This window comes from Embiotoca jacksoni, unplaced genomic scaffold, assembly GCF_022577435.1.
Source record: "Embiotoca jacksoni isolate LCO1_2020_lvr unplaced genomic scaffold, fEmbJac1.0.p SCAF_23, whole genome shotgun sequence".
Classification (NCBI taxonomy): Eukaryota; Metazoa; Chordata; class Actinopteri; family Embiotocidae; genus Embiotoca; species Embiotoca jacksoni.
In genome coordinates, this window is record NW_027185374.1 from 5,507,731 (window position 1) to 5,527,511 (window position 19,781).

The 19,781-nt window shown below is 40.4% G+C and overlaps 1 protein-coding gene across 4 annotated transcripts in view; it reads left to right on the forward strand.

The window, feature by feature from the left end:
* The window catches only part of LOC138203513 (A-kinase anchor protein 7-like), a 41,427-nt gene extending 28,217 nt beyond the window's left edge, over window positions 1–13,210 (forward strand). For 3 of the 4 annotated variants that reach the window (XM_069158434.1, XM_069158435.1, XM_069158436.1), the window contains 2 exons: window positions 4,188–4,223; window positions 10,115–13,210. In XM_069158434.1, the coding sequence (XP_069014535.1) occupies window positions 4,188–4,223; window positions 10,115–10,332 (254 nt within the window). In that variant the 3' untranslated portion in view covers window positions 10,333–13,210. The remainder of the gene's footprint in view (window positions 1–4,187; window positions 4,224–10,114) is intronic. The other variant, XM_069158438.1, reaches the window with a different exon arrangement.
* Window positions 13,211–19,781: the final 6,571 nt, after the last annotated feature.

The following is a 19,781-nucleotide window of genomic DNA, read 5'->3' on the forward strand; positions in this document are numbered from 1 at the left end:
CACTACTGTCAATCCCTCCTTAAGTCTTCCTCGTCCTCATTAGTGTGGAAATAGAGTTTTGATGGCGTTCACTGTGTCACTGGAGGAATTTTCCAGCCGTGAAATCGTCATCAGCGCACTGTTGGAGGGGAACAGAGGAGCACGCTCCCTGTTTCCCATTGTGAAGGCACAAGGGAGAGATAGTCAGAAATGTAATTATTCCTCTTTATTGTAGAACTCACAAAATGCAGGCAAACTAGGCCACAGCGGGACTTTAGGACGTCTTACAGAAACGAGTCCCTCACGGAGCTGCAGAATTTCACTCAGTTATAGAGCTTCTGCTTGTGGTTTTAGTTTTCCTTCTGATTTCTGTAATTCTTTTCTTAACATTACAGCTAAGTTCAGTGTTCCTGGTGCAGCTGTAGCTTTAGTGGCATGTTGAAGGTCATTTGAAGAAGAACCGTGGGCACTGTAAGCCACTCTACAGATTTATTGATCTAACCATGTCTTGGTATTTTTTGTTGCAGTATTTAGGGAGTGTATTTGTGTTTGCATTTTGTCGTCCCGAACAGTTTACGTGTTGTTTAATAGAAACGATCCATAGTAATTCAATAACCACAATATGAACTGTCCAGAAAGCAGAAACACAAACGTGTTGATGGCGCTGCAGAAATCAGTATTGTGAGTGAGGAAGAGTCTGGTATTTCCTCAGGAAACTGCTCCACTATCAGGGCTCTTTACCCCCAACCTTGTAAAGATATGCTCACCTTCCTCTTCATCACATCACACACACACACAGTTGTCATCCTCCTTTGTTCCCCCTCTCCTCCTCCTCCTCTTCATATTTCTTTGTCTTCCTTTCCTTACTGCTGCATTAATGTTCTGCCTAAACTTCTGCTTGAGCTGGCAGGAAATCAGCTGATTTAGGGTAAAAATAAATTCATAATAACAGCAGATTATCAGGCGGGATGTAAACATAATCAGGTTGCCGAATCCAGTGAAATTAATTCTTAAGTCTTTTCATGGGATTAGTATGGTTCCTTTTCATACTGTATGTAGATGTGAAGCGCTTGTGCATCAGCAGTAGCTTCTGTTCGCTGGAACAGCTTCCTTTTGGATTTGTAAAATATCCACCTATCTGTGTAGCTATTATAAAGTGCTCCCTTCATCATGGAAAGTACAAAATATTTATATAAATGAAATAATTGGCAGACTGCAGCAGGATGTCAGCTCTAATCCTACTGGGGAGTGGATTTTCTGGAGGGGGGAGTTGCCAAAGAACAAGACAAATAAGTGAGCAAGAGAGTTTGAAGGAATTCTGTTTCTACATAGCACGACATAAATCAGAGCAGAGCCCAGGAGGAGACAGCAGCGACTCTGAGCAGACACACGCTGTCACTTGACATTGTACGGACTCAAAAGCTTGCTGACAGTTTACAATCAAATTTCCAAACACAGCGTCTGCACACCAACAACCTCTCAATCTATGTTTCTCTGAGTGACAAAAAAAACTGGCACATATTAGAGACAGTGGTATTAGGAGGGTGTTAGAGAGAAGGAAAGACATATTAGCAGCTCTGGTGCCCATATGCTAACATAAGCACACTAACAGGCTCACAATGACAGTGCTAATTTAGCAAACTGGAGTTTTTTATTTGAAAACCTTATTAGAAATTAAGTTAGAGCAAATAACTAAAAACCCAGCATTTTGTTTCTGGTGTTCTTTCTCACCTAATATCTTTAGATGAGGGTGGTGATTTGAAGAAAAAAAAACAATACCTAATATTGTTGTTTATTCAATAGATATGTTTTCAGCAAATGCAATTCCCCATAAAGCCTAGTTTACAGGCTAAATGTTATGGCTTGGCAGCAGAGATTATCATCTTAAAATTGGTTAAAATTACTACAAAAGATAATTTACTGGAGTTTTTTTTGGCTACAGATGAAATCAAGTTCCAAGTACCAGCGAAATCAGTTACAATAAAGGAAATCCTAATTAGTCTTAGGTGTAGTTATTTCGGCCTGGACCAAAGTGGTAGATCAGCCCAGTGTCCAACATCCCCAAAGCAGTTGTGCGAGCGTGCCAAAAAAATTCAAGAGATCTATGCAGGCATGCTGTTGCTGTTGGACAGAAGACAGCATATCCTGAAATAATCGCATTACCACTGCAGGTTTCACCAGAATCTACTAATTGGCTTGGTTTGCACCATATTGGCTCAGATTTAGTGTGGCTCGACATGAATTAACACCACAGTGACAGAGACGGAGTTTAATCCAATGCCTGCTGTTATAAAATCATTCCTATTAAAATTCTGCACCTTGAAATCCCTGTTTTTCATTCCTTTAAATCTCCAATTACTTATACATCGGAATTAGGCTCCACATTACTCAACATTTTCTCTACAGTTGTTCTTCTGTCAAATATGCAGCTACAGCTTTTAGAGGCAGAAACGATGTCAGGCAATAGAGAAACAGCTTGGAGACATACCGGTCTATAAATGTGAGAAGCTGTGAGGTAAATAAAGACAAAGCAGCTGAGGGGGAAGATGAAGTCAAACTGGTGAGAGGAGAGGAGTGGATACTTAGAGACAAGAGAGACTGAAACCTGCCAAAAAAAAGCAGATAGAAGTCAGTGCAACTGCCTTTTGTTGTTAAAAGTTGAAGTGCCTGTCTGGCTCTCATCTCCGTTGCCATGACAACACTGCCAGCAAAAAAAAAAAAAAAAAAAAAAAGGTAGAGGAAGGGAAACAAATGTTTAAAGAGAGGGAGAGAGAAGTGAGGAAAAGTAAAGACTGAAGTAGTCAAGAGGGGTAGAGATGGAGGCAATAGGCAGCAGCACCATTATGAAATGCAGAATTTAACTACACAACAGCTGTTGGCTTAAAAACAGGGTCAACAACACCTGTAATTTGTTACCCATGTTGAATGACCCACTGGTAGTCAAGGCTGATGTCAGGAAGGGGTCATGTGATCAGGGTTTGACAAGTCAGGGAAGGACGCGTCGTCAGTGACCGGGATGCGAACGTGGGTGTCTGCATCATCGTTTCCATCTCTCCAGACTAAATGCCAATCCTAAACTTTTTCAAACAAAACGGGGTCGGCAACATTTTCAGAAGTTTCCATTTTAGTGGTTTAAAAAAACGAGTTGTGTAGACGCCAAGTGTTAACGCAACAAAAGTTATTGGTTTTTAAAATGTATTGGTGCGGATGTAGCCTGAGAGAGGAGAAAATACAGAAATCTGTGTGTGTGTGTGTGAGAGAAAGGGGGGTAAGCTTTGAGAAATTGTAGAGAAAGTGTGTGCGAGATGCTGTTGAGCATGGTGTGTGTGTGAGCTAAAGATAAGTTGAGCGAGTTTGTCGCTGAGCCTCATTGCTGTGAAATCAGTTTATCCACAGTGTGAAAGGCTTATCTGTGTCTCTGTCAGTGTGTGTGTGTGTGTGTGTGTGTGTGTGTGTGTGACACAGGTACAGAGGGCGGCTTTACTGCCATCATAAAGACCTTCATTTTGTCAAGTCAGGGTTGAAAAAGCAGATAAAAAGAGTTTCTCACCAACTCGCAGCCCTGTGAAACATACAGACACAGAAGAGTCTGCTTACGTAGGGTCAAAAACACAAGAAATGTTTTGTTGTAGTTCGTGACGACAGAAGGAACTGATCTGAATAAGAGAGGAAATACAAAATAAGGGATTTAGTCCTCCTATGGGATTCATTTCATTTCTTTTTTTTTTAAGTGTTGCCTCATTTGAAAAATGATTTTTTTTTTTTTTTTTTTCCTTCTTTCCACCTTTGGAATAAAAACCCGTGTCGAAACCTTGTACCTGACAAGAATGTATTTTCTAGTGTGCGCATTTATTTTTAGAGTTATGTTTTTCAATGTGCAGACTTGTGTAATTAATTACACTGTTTGTGGCTTTCTGCACACCTGCACACTATTTTTACTCTCTGGACTCTCTCAGCCACTGGCAGTAAAAGAGTCAGTGGATTTGAGAACAATATTTTCCTCACAGTATTTGTGCATCCTTATAAGTCTTTGGGTTTCTCAGGGGTCTAAACCTAATCTTTAAAATCCTTGCTTTCTTACACCAAAAGTATCTCCCTCGTGTTTGCAAACAAAGAGCCTTTTATGACTGTACAATATCCATGAGACACAAAATGCACGCTTGTTTTTTGTCCCCGTTTAATATTTGATGTTTGTGCTTGTGTTGCAGATTTGGTTCAGAGTCCACTCCATCCCAAACGCTCAAGTATGTGTCCTCATATCAAATGTCTACATTCAGTTAAAACCTAATCTACATCTTACAGGCTTAAAAGTGAAATAAACCCTAAAGCCGGCATGTAATCCCTCAAACCAATCAAACTCAGGATGATTAACTGTGATTACTTTCACCAACCTCTTGATTACCATGAATTTATTGATAATTTTTTTTTTTTTTAAATCATATAACCTTGCTGCTTTTGTCTCTAAAATCTAAATGGTCTTTCTTGACATTTCTCCTGATATTGGTGTAATCCACTCACATCTGATCTGATTTCTCACTAGATTCTGTTGATTTAAGCAAAGCCAGTCTCTGTCTTGTTTAGAGCAGCAGGACAGGAAGTGATTAAAGACACTGTCCATTAACTGTGATGCCTTCGTTTTAGCAAGCATCGCTCAGTTTCTTTAAACAGAGGACTGAACTTCACTTATCAATCCTGTACTCTGAAATACAAGAGTTACAGAGATACAGAAATCCAAAAGAACTTTTGTTTATACTTTTTATATGAAACAGAATCCGTTAATTTTGGTCTACAGCTTTAAAAGTGTTGGCTTTGAGCAAAGATAACGTTGCTAAAGTATGTAAGCACAAGTCCTACTAGGTTAGATTTAAAGCAGGTGTAGTAGGGGTGGCGGGTGTGAGTATTGAGTAGTATTGGATGTTCTGCTGTTGAGCCTTTATGAGGTGTTGTGGGCCTAACCTGACGAAACACTGATGAAGGGAGGTGCCCATTGGATAACCCCAGTGAGATCCTGCACACACTCATCTTGTTACTAAGGCGTTGTCCTTGGTAGTGTCTTACGTGGATGTATAAGATTAGCATGGATAGTGTTACCGTAGCATCCTGTGAATCAATGAGGCATTAGATAGGGGAAGACGGTAATATTGAGTCATTTGACCCTTGTGCCGTTATTCAGCATTAATTTGGCACTGATATTTACCTTTCACATGTTTTGTTATTTGCTTACACAGGTTTTATTACAGATATTCCTTGGTTTTATGACGCAATAACTTCCTCCACCAAATGATGACTTGTGTGTAAATAAAGTATGAATCATGCAGACAGGGTCGAAGCCTTCATAAACTGATGGGCTTGTAATGGCTTTCGCATGTGCAGGCTGCTCTCTCATCCTTTGGAAAGTTTCACTGTAGTTTGTGGTGTTGACTAATTAACAGCAATCCAACTGTAAAACCGTGCAAAGCCACAGATTCCTTCACTGCCTATGGCACCGTTTAAATAAACGACATTTACATTTACTACAGCTTCTGTATTTATAAATGTCGGCTGCACATATCTTGACAACGTTCCCAGAGAAGGAAAAGGATCCCTTCACTCATCTTGATGTTTGTTTTACATCCCCATTGAGATGCATGTAAAGCAAAGAGAAGAATAAGTCCCCCCCCCAAAAAAAATAAAATAAAATGCTTGTCTCTGTGACCACACAGACCAGGATCATCAGTAATGAGCAGGGCTTTGTAGCTGCGAGTGTTAAGACTGGTGCAAACAGCAAACCGAGTCAGAGCCACATGATTAAAATGACTCTGAGCATGATCTGATCATTAGTGCCAGCAGCGCCTCGTTCGCTTACTCAGAAATGTGTCTGCGGTTCACTAAGAAAGACACGTATAGGCTAAATTCAGTCAGCTGCAGATCTAAAGGGGAAAATACACACACACAAAAAAAGAGCAGTCCGGGGTCACTGAAAGTCACAGGCAGGCCACGGGTTTCTACAACACATCATCACGTTAGGTTCAAACCAATTTAGCAAACAATAGTAAAGTAACGCTGATGGATGAGAGACGAATGTGCGTGTGCTGGCTGGTTTGATGAATCCTGGTTTCTGTTTGGCCCGCTGTTAGCAGCCTGAATATTTGGCAGAAACAACATAAATCCACAGATACACGGCTGGTAGTGGTGGTGAAATGCTGCTGTGACGGTGACTCGAGCTCACCCCAACGCACCAGAGCACCTGGTGGTGCAAGCTGATAAAATATCCACAGCACGAATGTGCCAACAGTCAACACTATACTGTAGCACTTCACCAATATTAGCATATCAGCAGTGGCTACAGCAAGGTGAAGCTGCACCTCTTCATATTTATTATTCATTAGTTTGCGGCTTTAGGAGTGCACTGTGTCGGGAAGGTTCCCTGTGGAGTTTCTGACCTCTAGTCGTGCCATGGAGCTGTTTTTCTGGGAGGTGAGCACGCGCTCGAGGATAGGCACGCACAGTGGAGCTGCCGCAAGTGTCCCAGTGTTACAAGATATACTGAATTATCTTTTGTTTACAAGAAAACACTACAGGGCACCTTTAAAGTCGGGCTGAATTTAGAACATCCTCTGTGCTGTGACATATTTCTGAGTGTAATAAAGTATTGTCACCAGGAATTGGATTAGATCACCCAAAAGTGGCCATGATTTAGCGAACGCAGTGACCCTCAGCTTCGCTGTTAGATCAGGAGGAGGAAGATGAGGGAGAAACGATAGTTAGAGCCAGAGGACATTTATTGGAAAAACAGACCTCGATGATATTGCTCTGTAAGCTACTCTGTCCGTAAGCTGCAGTCATGTGTGATTTAATTGTATATGATGACCAGGACAAGCTCATCACGCCGAAAAACTTTGATTGGATTAAATTATGTTTAAAGTCATATAAAAAAATTTTTACACATTATTTAACGTTTAGCAACAGATAACTGAACAATTAACATGAGGACACATATTTTGTCTCATTTTACCGTGTCTTGAAGGACAAAATTTATATGTAAAAATTAAAAACGGATCTACAAAACAAGACCGAAAAACCGAAAGTGACAAGACTGGTTAGAGCCAGACCAGGAAGAACACAGCAGACTAGATTAAATCACACGTCGTGCACAATGTGGTTCTGACAACAAACCTTGTCGTCCTCATCGTCTCTGTCACTGCTACTGTCTGTCTCTTTTGTCTAATGAATAATAGAGCATCACTCTGCTTTCAATTGAAACAAACCTGTGGGCCCTGTGGGATTTTTGTGATATACAAGGTTAACACAGCTTTCTTATGCCTGGCCTTGGTAATCAAATGTTGATGTGGTTATAATATTGTGTTTTTGAGCCACTGCAGTAAAGTGTGTGTGTGTGTGTGTGTGTGTGTGTGTGTGTGTGTGTCAGACAGTCTGGATGGCTGAGTGATTCTTTATTACTCTCCTTTTGTTTGGCTCACTGCTGGCTGTCCATCCTACCCACCCCGCCCGCCGGCCTGCCTTTCTACATGAATTATTGACTCAACTGTTTCTTCTGACCATATCTGCTTCTATCTCTCTGTCTTAATGTCTGCCATTTTGTTTTTGGCGCCAGCAGAACAATCAGTGTGGTAAAGAGCTTTGGTTGTTACGTAAATCCTGTTTTTAATCACTGCAAAATTCATACAAGAGCTTGAGAGACGGTTGTTTACTTCATCTGTTATTATCATCTCTGCAATAGTCACGTCCAGTCTATTGTTGCTGAACTCAGTCGACGATGAACGAGTGTACTCATTTGTTATTGTCAGATTAATAGTTAACATCTGTTTGAACATATTGAAACAGGAATAATGTCGGTCCGTCAAGTGACAAAGACACCCGAAACCAACGGGAAGCAACTCGGAGCTGCAATCAAACCCGCTGGAGTTAAATGTCACTGAAGCTACAAATCTGAAGCTGCCACATTACAGAGGAGTAAAACCTCAGCTGGAGGCACAAGCACAGTGATAAATCAGCAGTTTGATGATGGGTTTACAGTTTTAAATTCATATTTTTGAAAATGAACCACTGTTTTCACTTATTTACTGTATTTTAGAAGTGTCGGGGGGGGGGGACATCTGTACCTCACAGTTGGTGGTGGTATGAATCTGATTTGGAGTTTAATATCAAAGATACCACAAAATTGTAAAGTTACATGTAGCCCACCTTCTCAATCCCAATTGCCCCCCCCCCCCCCCCCCCCGTTGCATGGGAGGTGAATTGGAGAGGGTCTACAAAAATATAGATTTTAGAAATGCGTCTCCAACAGCCCAATTTAATCGTATGACTCTGACGAAGGTGCAGGGAGGCCTGGTGTAGTTTAAAATACAGAGTTCAAACTCCCATGCATTCACATGTCGCCCTGTTTTAGCCCTTACTTCCTGCTTTGAAATAACACACATGAATATTTAAACCACACACATTGAATGTTACAAAAACAAATTGTGACCCACAGAAAATATATATATTTTTTTTTAAAACACAATACCCAGGACGTTTGCACGCTTGTTGGAGCTGATTTAAATCCTCAAAGAAAAGGTGCGGTCAGTACTCACAATTAAGAGGGCGGTAGGTGACAGTCTTTGGAAACCCTTTGTGTCCAGCAGGAGGCGCTGTGACGAGATGAGAGGAAAATCCATCCTGCGTCTGTCCCTCCGCATGCGGCGCAGTCCTGAGCGCTTCTACTGCAGAAAGCTTAGTTGCTACTACAAAAGGTCCATGTCATGACATGTTTGTCGACCATACTCACTCAGAAACTCAAAACAAAAAGGTTTTGGGTTTTTTTTCCCCGCGCGCACTCCGGCTCTCTTCTCCCAGCTCGGGAAGCCGTCAGCTTGTTAGCAGCTAAGTCCACGCGGGAGGGCAACGACCTCGAGTTTTACCGACCAACACGGCTCTCTTTCTGATTTTATTGGACCATACCCGGCTACAAAATACTCCGGTTCTAACTCTAACAACAATAAAACACATTTTTCTGAACTTACAACTAGCGCTGCGTCGCTCTGTATCTTCACCCGCTTTCCCTCGTCTCGTCTGCATCGCGCGCTCCTGTCGTTAAGTCCCGCCTCTCCAAGAACCCGGTTGGTTCCCATAAAGCTCTCTGCTTGTCCTGATTGGCTGGCAAACACATTGACACCTGGCCAGCCAATACGGTAAGGTGAGGTAACGTGAGAGGTTCAGGGGCTACTCAAAACTGTAGGACACTTAAGTACTTTTCCAAACTGTACTTCTCTGCCTGTGAACACAAATGCAAATGAACTGTTTCAAAGAAACACATGTAAACAAATTAGCAGGGCGCTACATACAGAAAATAATTTTTCCCGTTCATACATTTTAAAACACAATATTAATATACCGTATATCCAGTGCTATTCCAGGGCCATATTATTTAATTTACTTTAAAGTTACACTACATTTTTAAAATACAATCGGTAAGTCAAACTAAGTGTACTGTGAAAGGGATCATTAGTAGGGATGAACCCATAAACAATCACCCTGTCGTTCACCTCAACTCTACACAATATTTGAGTGTCTTTCAGCTCATTGTTTTGGTAAAGCTACAGCAGGCTGCAAAAAAAGCTCTGATAAAGCCACTGTACAATACCTGCTCAGCACCAAATGGAAAATACAGTTAGTAACTAGCTTGTAAGTATTTAGCCACTAAAGCTCGAGGCATGTCCCTCAGGAGTTGGTGAAAATAAACATATTATTGCTCCATGTTTGCTGGATGTGTAAATACGCAGTGGCTTGCTTATGTTTTTGGTTTTTCCAGATGAATTTCAATTAGTTCTAACGTGTCAGTGTTGTGTTTACAGCTTCTTACTCTAAAAAAAAATACACATTTTTTTGTATCTTCACAAAAAATACACATTTTTTTTTTAGATCCGTTACTTTTGTTTTGAATTGATTCGAGTAGACAACCAAATCTTTTGAATCCACGATTTTGAAAAGAAGAGAAACGAAATTGACAAACAAAATCTAAAAACTTTGTTATCTCACAATCGGGGAGCAAGTTTGTGCTTCCGTTTGTGGTGTAATGATAATAGACACAATTATAGTTTCTTGTTATTAAAATACAATAACGTACAGATGTTTTTGTTGTCCTTTTTCTACGCAGGCGGGCGTCGCCGGTCTGAACCCGATGAGGCGGAGCTACTGCGGGTCAGCAAGCGATTGGTAGAAGATGCTGTCAATCGCGCTTTGCAACAGTACAAACAGGAAACACTTCAAAATGGGGGCGGGCCTAACAGTGCGGTGCAGCCCCCCGGAAACACAGAGGAAACCGCTACAAAGACGGACAATAAAGCTAACTTCACCACAGACAACAGGAAGTGACGTCATCAGACTGAGGCACGGCGACCGCAAACCAGCAGCCCGGGAAACATCAAGCCAGGCCTGGCTAACCGGGAGAAGAGTCGGAAAGACCTGAAAGCCTGAACCAGCCAACCAGTCAGCCCACTTTGCTGACCTGCTAACCCAGACACAGTGCTAGTTAAATAGATAATGTAGCTTGAGATCAACGCTAGGCGACTGTCTGAACAAGGCCAGCGAGCTAAACCTGTTAGTTAACTCTCTAACTCTGATGTCCAACGGCAAGAATACCGTCCCTAGTTCTTCACCCCGCTGGGGGACGGCGTTCGCACGTCAAACCAAGAAAACACTCCTCTAGAGTCGTGTGTGCGCGCACGCTGGGTTCACTGTGACCTGTCAGTCAGAAACTGTCCTTTCAGAAGAAGATAACTTATGTTTTGTAGACAGTTTGGTTTACCTGCACTCAAAATGGATTCTCCTTAATTTCCCTAAGAAAACTAACTTTAAGGTGAAGATAATCTTTTACCCTCCTTTGAGCATTATGGGGTTTTTTTTCCAAGAGCCATCTTCATAGACAAAATACCACTTATCTGTTCATCTCTGCTTCTGAAGAGGAAATGTGACATGAGCTGGTGTGTTGACAGAATCTTGGTTGCGACTGGCTTATTCTTCGAACTCCAAAGTGAAACCTGGTCCAGTATGTTGGTCCGTGCGGGCTTTTGTTAAACTGGTTGTGTTCGGCAGTCCATGTCAGGAAATTGATCTTCTTCTTCAAACATCCAGCAGTTGATTTTGCGTTTAAGTTCTCCCGTCTGCATTCCCTAAACTACACTAAAAGTTCAGTCGGTACAGAAACTGCCCTACCCCCACCCCGCCTCCCCTCTCCCCCCCGCCTAGCTATGCTTCATTATATTATATATTACTATTGCATTAAGCAAGTGTGTCCCGCTGTGTCCAGCACCTGAGACAATCAAGTTAAGATGAATTCATTCTTGAAACAGAAAATAAGTGATACCAGCTTTTAAATCCAATCTGGACTCTGTTGGATCCATAACACTCAGACTGCGTGAGTCCGGTATCATATTAACTAATCTCCACTAACAACACTAAGTTTAAAGAAGGGGGTTTGGGGATGGTGCATTGGGGATACTAATATATAAAATATTTTGCTTCACTTATACACAGTACACTATGAGTTGCCAAGAGCACATCTTTACTTAATTAATGCCAAAACCTTCTTTGTTACCGGCTTGTCTCACTTAAACCTAATTTTTACGTGACAAGCTGTAGTTCATTTTAGCTGCACACTTGGATGTTCTTTTTGTTTGCTTTTTAAAAAGCATAATATCACTGATTTTTCTGTAAAATGAAATTTAAAGAACAGCATGTCAGACCACGTCAATGATTTATTATTTATTCTTTATTTAAATCCATTCATAAGTTGTTTGAGTGAAAGTCTACAACACAGGCTGGAGTCTGGCTCTTTCATGTGTTTTTATTTTGGAAGTATTTATGCTGATCTGAGAAGTTTTCACTCTGTGGTACTGTACATGTAAGAGCAGTTCTAGCCATGCAGTGATTCAGATGGTGATGCTGAGGTCGATGAGGTTAACTCAGACAATCACTGCTGTCAGCTGAAAACCCTTATTTTCAGTGTCTTCCATCTTGTTTTGTTTTTTTCAAACTTGAAAATAAAATTGACCTTTTATTGCATTGTTTTGACCCCAAAGCTCATGAAATCCACCCATGTCATTCAGAAATACTGGTGCATCAATGTGAGTGAATTTTTGTAAAACTCCTGGGGATGAGGTTTTCAACTGAAAGAAAGAGGATGACGATGATACAGCATGACAAAGGCTGTTTTTTTTTTCTTAACAATTGTTTTGCTTCTTTATTAACAGCCACCTGTTTGAAAAAAAATTTAATTTAAAAAATGAAGATGTGTTATTTTGAAATGAGAGTAAAACCACTGTTTGCATTTTAAGTCTAAAAAGCACAACATTTGAAATTGTATCTTTTTAATAGTCTTTGGTTTCAGTTTTTACAGAGCAGGTAAACATATATATGCTGTTAAATCAGATCACCTCCGTTCAGCGTGGCCTTCAGTCACTAAAAGAGATTCATGTGATTCCTGTTTTCCTTTAAGTGCTTGAAGTCTCTTAAATGTTAACCTGTGGCTAATGATGAATTCTTGAGTTAAATGTTTAAAAAAAAAAAAAAAAAAAAACAGCCAAAACAGAATATTTCCTTTCTAAGGTGAATCTGTGTCTGTGAACAGAGATAAAAAAAAACCAGTGACTCGGTTTGCCACCTGATGATTTTCAGCCGTTTGAGGTTTATTTCCTTCTTGTGCGAACAGATATGAGCAGAAAAATGTACCCTCATCCCTGTGAAATCCACCTAAGTCCTGTCACTGTGGGCTCATTGAAACGTCAATAACGCAGGTGGATTCTGTCTTAAGGTGGACTTTGAACAGTTTCATTTTGATCTTTTATTGTCACCTGGTCCTTAATCTCCTTAAAATCCCCTTTAATAGACAAGTTGTCCTGTTGGCCTGTATGGTTTGTCTTTTCACGTGTCTGACGGTGTGGCTGTGTGTGTTTGATCAGTGATTCCCCTGAGAAATGCTTGTCTGTATCAATCATGACCACTTGGAGGTGTGTGTGTGTGTGTGTGTGTGTGTGTGTGTGTGTGTGTGTGTGTGTGTGTGTGTGTGTGTGTGTGTGTGTGTGTGTGTATGCGCGCGCGCGCGCCTGAACAACCAATTAAATTGGTCTTTTCTGTTTGTCTTTCCATGTGTCCACGTGTATGTGCGACTGTGTGGGTGTGTTGTTTGTACTGTCTTGTATATCTTGTCCTGCCATATTTGAACAATAAAACAGGATATGAGTTTCAAAACCAATATCCTTTTCTCCATCTCTGATTTCAGCCTGGGTGAAGCTCCACAGTGATTACAGATGATTTGTTTTTCTGTATAGTAGACCTACAGTATATTTACATCAAGAAAACTAATTTTAGCAATTGAACACATTGACAAAAGACTGTGTGGCTGCTAAATGTCTACAAACTAGTAGTAGGGCAAAGTAAGAAATGTATTGTAAATGGACTGTAATGCAAAAAGAACAACTACAAATGAACTTTTTTAGGCCTTTTTATTGATGGTATTATTTTTAGAAGGACCGCCAGAAAACTAACATGAAGGAGGAACTTTTGCAAATGACACCATAATGACTTGTGGAAAAAAATGTATTGACTTAATATTTCATTAGAGAAGTTGAATGGAAGTCTATGGAGCCAGAGCTTTTTTGGAGCAAACCCCTAGCAGCCCTCAGTGATATTGCACATAAACTTCCACATTGGCCTAATTTTTCAGACCCTGAAGCTATACGTCCAGTTTTATATATTGTATGATCCCAACCAAGTGGCAACCCACTGGTTTGAGAACTGTTCTGTTGAAGTCTCCAGTCTGGCATTTTGGCCATCTTGGTATTTTGGTAATATGCTCCGCCCACCTCTACCAGTAACCTAACCGCACCCAAGGTATGCCAATCAAACCAGGCATGTCCTCAAACATACCGCCCTTTGAGGCCTAATATCTAATTAATTACAGAATAATTTAAAGAAGGACCACCAGAACACTGATCAGGAGGAGTGAGTTTAAAAAATGACACCATAATGACTTTTGAAAAAAATGTCCTGACTTTTGTATTTCATAAGAGAAGTTGACACTTTTTGAATCGGAGTCCATTGGAAACAGAGTTTTTTTGGAGTTAGCCCCTAGTAGCATTCAATAGTACTACCATTGTAAGACAGAGTGCATTCCTGAAAGAGCTAACAGTCCAATTAATGAAAAATATTTATCAGGTTTTTCACAAATGTAAATCCAAAGCTTTTTTATTATGCTTTTAAGCATCACTTCCAAATGGCATATTTCTCATTTCAGAGTAAAAACTTTACACATTTTAAACCAGCATTTACAAGTAAATAAACAGGCCCTTCACACACTGAGTGCACCCACACAAGTGTTACTTATTTTGCCCGATTGGACCTGTGCTCAAACACAGAAGGACTGAAATAGAAAGAAAAAGGATGGGTTTACAGATTTAACCTTCTTAAAGCTGATGTATGATCAGAACTATGTGGGCATGAAAACACTTTGTTCATCTCTCTATCTCACTTTTACTTTCAATTCTAAACCAGTAAGTGGGCCAGGCCTCTTAAAACAGGCTATATTGTCAATAAATGTTTTATTTCTGGGTGGTTAATGCGACACTTTTACCAGGTTTACCCTTTTAATTTGAAGTATGGCATACAGCATCAGTTTGGAAAGACGGCAAAGTGAGACAACTGGAGTTAACTGGCCACTGACACCGGTATTTGTCTTTGTTTAAAAAAAAAAAAAAAAAGGAGAAACAAAGCAGCAGAGCAGTGTGTATTATGACTCTAATGTTGTAATAGTGGAATTAATGCTGTAAAAATGTACATTACAGTCAGTTTGCGTGAGCTGTTTTAATAGGCTACAGGTACTTTAATTCCCAAAGTTACTCTTTCTATTATCAAACAGCTGCAGAATTTACAGTCCTTTTCTCCACCTATCAGGGTGTGTCAACAAGCTTGACACTTTTTAACCGAAGATGGACTTTGGTGACTTCCTAGCATGGTTGTGCTCAAAGTCAAACTCCTTAGCTGGGATGTGTGTGTGTGTACCAAAGCCCTGCACACAGTTCATTTTAACGCTCTTTGTTCAGTCTGGGACGTCACCGCAGCTTCAACCACAGCTGAGGTCCAATCAGCCACAATCAGTGAAAACACCTTTGAGTGTGGGTGCGTGCGTGCAGTGCCTTTCTTCCAGTTTAATGTGACAGCAGACAGATATGAAGGGTTTGACAACTGTACTTTCCCTCTGGATAACTGGTTTCCACAGGAAAACAAGAACAGTGTCAGAGGCTCCAGATAGTTCAGCACCCTGGCCAAGAAAATAGAGTTTAATGGGGCTCGCGTGTCATCTGTTGGAAATGCAGGCGAAGGAGCACGAGGGTGAAAGTGACTGAAGGGGCAGTTCAAAATGACAAGAGGGAAAATAATTTTCTTAAAATAAAACAGTAGGTTGTTTCTACATGTTGTCATCTTGTAGGTGGGAAATTATTGGCGTTTTGACCAGATGCAAACCTTTTCCATGTGTTTGTGCGCCATGATCATAATAAGAAATAGGAATATTGCCAGGTCACCACCTAAAATTGGTCTGGTTTAATTAAATCAACTGATGTCTGCCATAGCCTCTGGAAAGATAAATAACAACAACAGAAGACTGCTGTTTCAAAATTAAGAAATTAAATATATATATAAATGTCATACAATAATGTCGTCCAAAATATCATGAAAATGTCATACCATAGCATGGGGCATCCAAAATGTCATAAAAGTGTCATTCAACAGTATGTCACTCAAAATGTTATGAAAATATCATACTACAGTATGTCCTCCAAAATGTCAAAAAAATGTCACACAACAGCATGTGGTCCAAAATGTCAAAAAACGTCATACTTAAGTATGTTGTCCAAATTGTCCTAAAATCGTCATACTAGTATGTCGTCCAAATAGTCCAAAAATATCTTACTACAGTAAGTCCAAAATGTAAAAAGATGTTTTAGTGTAGCATTTGGTCCAAAATGTTGAAGAATATATAACATGCCATATTGTTTATAGGGCACTCTACAAGTGGCAAAATAGAACAATGAGAACAAATGAGCAAAATGAAAGCCAACAGCATCAGGGTCATTAAGTAAGAAAATAAAAGTTCATCATAAGACATGACTCCTGATGGCCATTAGCAGGCAGATGGGTGGAGTGGGTGCCTGTTTTCTTTCTGTTTCACATCCAGAAACCAAACAGAAGACAACAAACTAATTTCATTTAAGTGAGATTCATGATAATGAGACATTTGACAGATGATAATGATCCTCCTCTTCCTCCTCCTGACATTTAGAGGCAGTGAAGCCAGCCTCCAATCTGGACAGATGGTGAGTAATAATACATGTGTTACGCTTTTTGTGTCTTTCCTTGAGCTTTTTTCTTTTTAAAATCAAGATCACCTTTAACCGAATGGAAAAAGTTGGCGTGAGCCTTTATTAAAAATGGAGTCATCAGGGTGTTAACAGCTGTTAAACCCTCCGAGCTCTTTCATTTAACAGCTTCCCCCATAATGTGAGAATCTGTTGAATCATATAGAGTAATGATGCATAGCTGATTCTACGGTTTAGTCCTCGACTGGCCTGTATGTGATACAGAGCGGTGACGGCTGCGCATTCAGCACGATTCAGCAGAATTTGCAGGCTGAGGTTGGATGGAGGTCAGGTTTTTAAAGACCTGTCTAAAATGACTGAACTAATCTGAGGGCAGATCTAAACATCTTAAAATTGTGGTGTTGAAAATTGCTCAACAGCCGGCGCCCGTTCACAGCTTTCTCTGAGTCCCATCTCTGGCTGAATGTAGACACTTGTCCTGTCAGATGGCAGAACATATAAGATTTCAAACCTCATCAGATTTCATGTTTTTGAATCCATCAGTTTCTCTTGTGTGGCAGGCAGCTTGAAAACTGGAGTAAAATTGAGTGGGAAATCGCTTTCTAACCCTGAAACATCATCTCACCACTACAGAAAATGTCAATGAGAGCAGCGGTCCTCAACCTTTTTTGAACCACGGACCGGTTTCATGCGAGACAATTTTTCCGTGGCCTGGTTTGTTTTTTGCTCATCTTTGCTCGGGTTAACTTATGGGCTTATGAAAAAAACTGCAACTGAGACAGCTGCGAGAAAGAGGCGTGGACGGAAGTGGTCATTTTTCAAAATAAAATTCCATGCAGGCTAATGTAAATAAAATACAAATTAATAAATAAATGTTTTTTATTCTTTCTGTGCAGCCCGGTGCCAAATCATCCACGGCCCGGTACTGGTCCACGGCCCGGTGCTTGGGGACCCCTGAATTAGAGCATAAAAGCGAGTTGTAAAGACTTCACACCTGCAGGGTCTCATCATAAGTACAAAATCATTAATGGAACTTGTCCTGAATATTCATGAAGCCTGTGAAAGGACCTTCAACTTATGTTGCTTTCCTCAGAGAGAAAACTGTGAATTAAAATACTGAAGTACATATTACAGAAAAATATTTCGGGTGTTGTCTGTCCATTCAACCATGAATATTTTCCTCTGGTTTTGTAAACAATATGAACTCCTACATGCAGGTTTGTTTTGTTTTTTTGACATATAGAAGAGGTATCAGTTCATCACAAGACTGTTAGTTTAATGCTTTCCCCAAAACTATATCGTGCCGACAAACCATCTACAAAAACAATCCAATTAAAGGGACAATTCCAACAGTTTTACGCATGAAGGTCACTCTACCCATCATTAGGATTAGTAGGATCGTCCGTGGTTCTGGAGTGAGCGCTACATATCACAGTTTTAGCATGAAACTTACAAGAAAACAAACTGGAAATAAGTTTTGTAAACTGCCATATTGAAGCCTCTAGTCTGGTGTTTTTTTGCCATCTAAGTTTTGTTTTTGCAGCCAGAAGTGATTAGCTGGGGTAAGAGATGGATCTGACTCAGAACCAGAGGACACACGTGCCCACCTGCACCGTGTGGGAAAAATGTATTGACTTTGTATGTCATTAGAGAAGCTGATGCTTTTTTTAATGGGAGTCTATGGAGCCAGATGTTTTTTGGGGCCAGACCCGAGTGGCCATCAGTGGTATTGCATTTTAAGGCACTTCCACATTAGCTTTACTCTTCAGATCCAGAGTAGCCCTCCATTTTTATAGTCTATTGGGCAGAGATGTGTTCATATGGAAGTGTAGGGTTCGCCAGCCTGACCACAAGTCAATCTTTTAGCTCACCAGTTTTATATATATTTTTTTAAAGTTTTGTTTTGTGTTTTTGTAATTACCACCATGACAGCTGATGTCCAGCTTGAATTCACAAGCCCTGAGAAGCAAACACACTGCTTTGTTTGAGGGAAAGTTGACAGGGCATGATGACACACCGTCTGTCAAATTTCAGAGCTACTAATGTGATTATCTGGAGCTTTAAAACAAAACAATAACAAATTAACTGAATTTGGCCAGTGTCCATTTACCGAGACAGTTAGCCTGTGATGTCTCCTGCTGTGTGTATTCACGTTGGCGTGCGTATTTGTGTGTGCGCTCTCTAAAGCCCACAGGGTTGTTCTCTGTTTTTGCTCTGAAATACTTTTTTTTTTTTCTTCCCCTCTCTATTTTAGTCTCATTTCATAGCTCCATGCTGCTTTCCTGAATGTATTTCTGAGAGTGTGTATGTGTGACTGGAATACGAACAAGCTTTTAAATAAATAAATCTTAATTGCATTTGACAATTGATTTAATATTACTTAGTTGACTTGGTGAATATTTTATATTCAGAGCATTTATCTTTTTCTTCATTATCTTTCTAGTGAAATAATTTCCCCACCGGCGGCAACGTTGATGACCTCTGTCACCTCACGCACTGCACGGCCTTGTAAACAAACAACTGTGCTCAACAAACTGTAAAACACTTTCTGAATGACCTCAAAAGTCATTTTCTTTTAGTTTGTTGTAATAAACACCTGCCGTCAGGGGGGGGTCAAACACATTCCTCATTTCCTATTCATGCTCGAAATTATGTTTAACAAAAACAAAAAATAATGTATGTGGTTCGTAAGCATGGGTAGCTGGAGCTACAATGGTTGGACAGGGGAAAAAAGGATTACATCTCACCTTCAGACATATTTATTTCTGTCTGCGTTCCCTGTTTCTGCTTAAGTTACACTCTCTGTTTCTCCTACCACAGCTGAGGTGGTTTGGTCAGTCAGACTCAGAGTGTGTGTTGTTAAGCAGGTGCGTGTAAACAGTGAAGACCCCGAGTTCATCCTCTCAGAGAACCTTGTTGTTTTCTCTGTGGAGGAGACCGGGTGCCAGTCAGCAACAACGCAGTTGGAGCAGGTGTCATTTGTCTGTTTTTCACTCAATGCAGCCTGGAAATGTGCTTCACCTTCCATCAGAGGCTGAATGAATCAACACAAACACATGATGCCCATCAGCAGTGCATCATAAATGTGCATGCACCTTCTTAAGCATTAAAAAAAAAAAAAAAAAAAAAAAAAAAAAAAAAAAAAAAAAGCACACTGGTGGTTCAGAGTGTAAATGTGGCCGACATCATTCGTTTTAATGAATTCAATTTCCGTGCAGCAGTGGGATAAAGACTTTTTGAAGCAGGTTGTGTAAATGAGCAGCAGAGCAGGGCAGACTCTGTTCGTCTCCACCAACCAGTCAAGCTGCCGTTTACGTCCGTATCTGTCCACACTCATACTGTGTAAGACATGTTGTCAAGACTTTAAAGTGTTCTAATTTTGGAATAAGTGTATTTTAGGGCTGTGTAAATTAAATTGATTTGACTTTCAGCTTTGTTGCTCTGTAATTC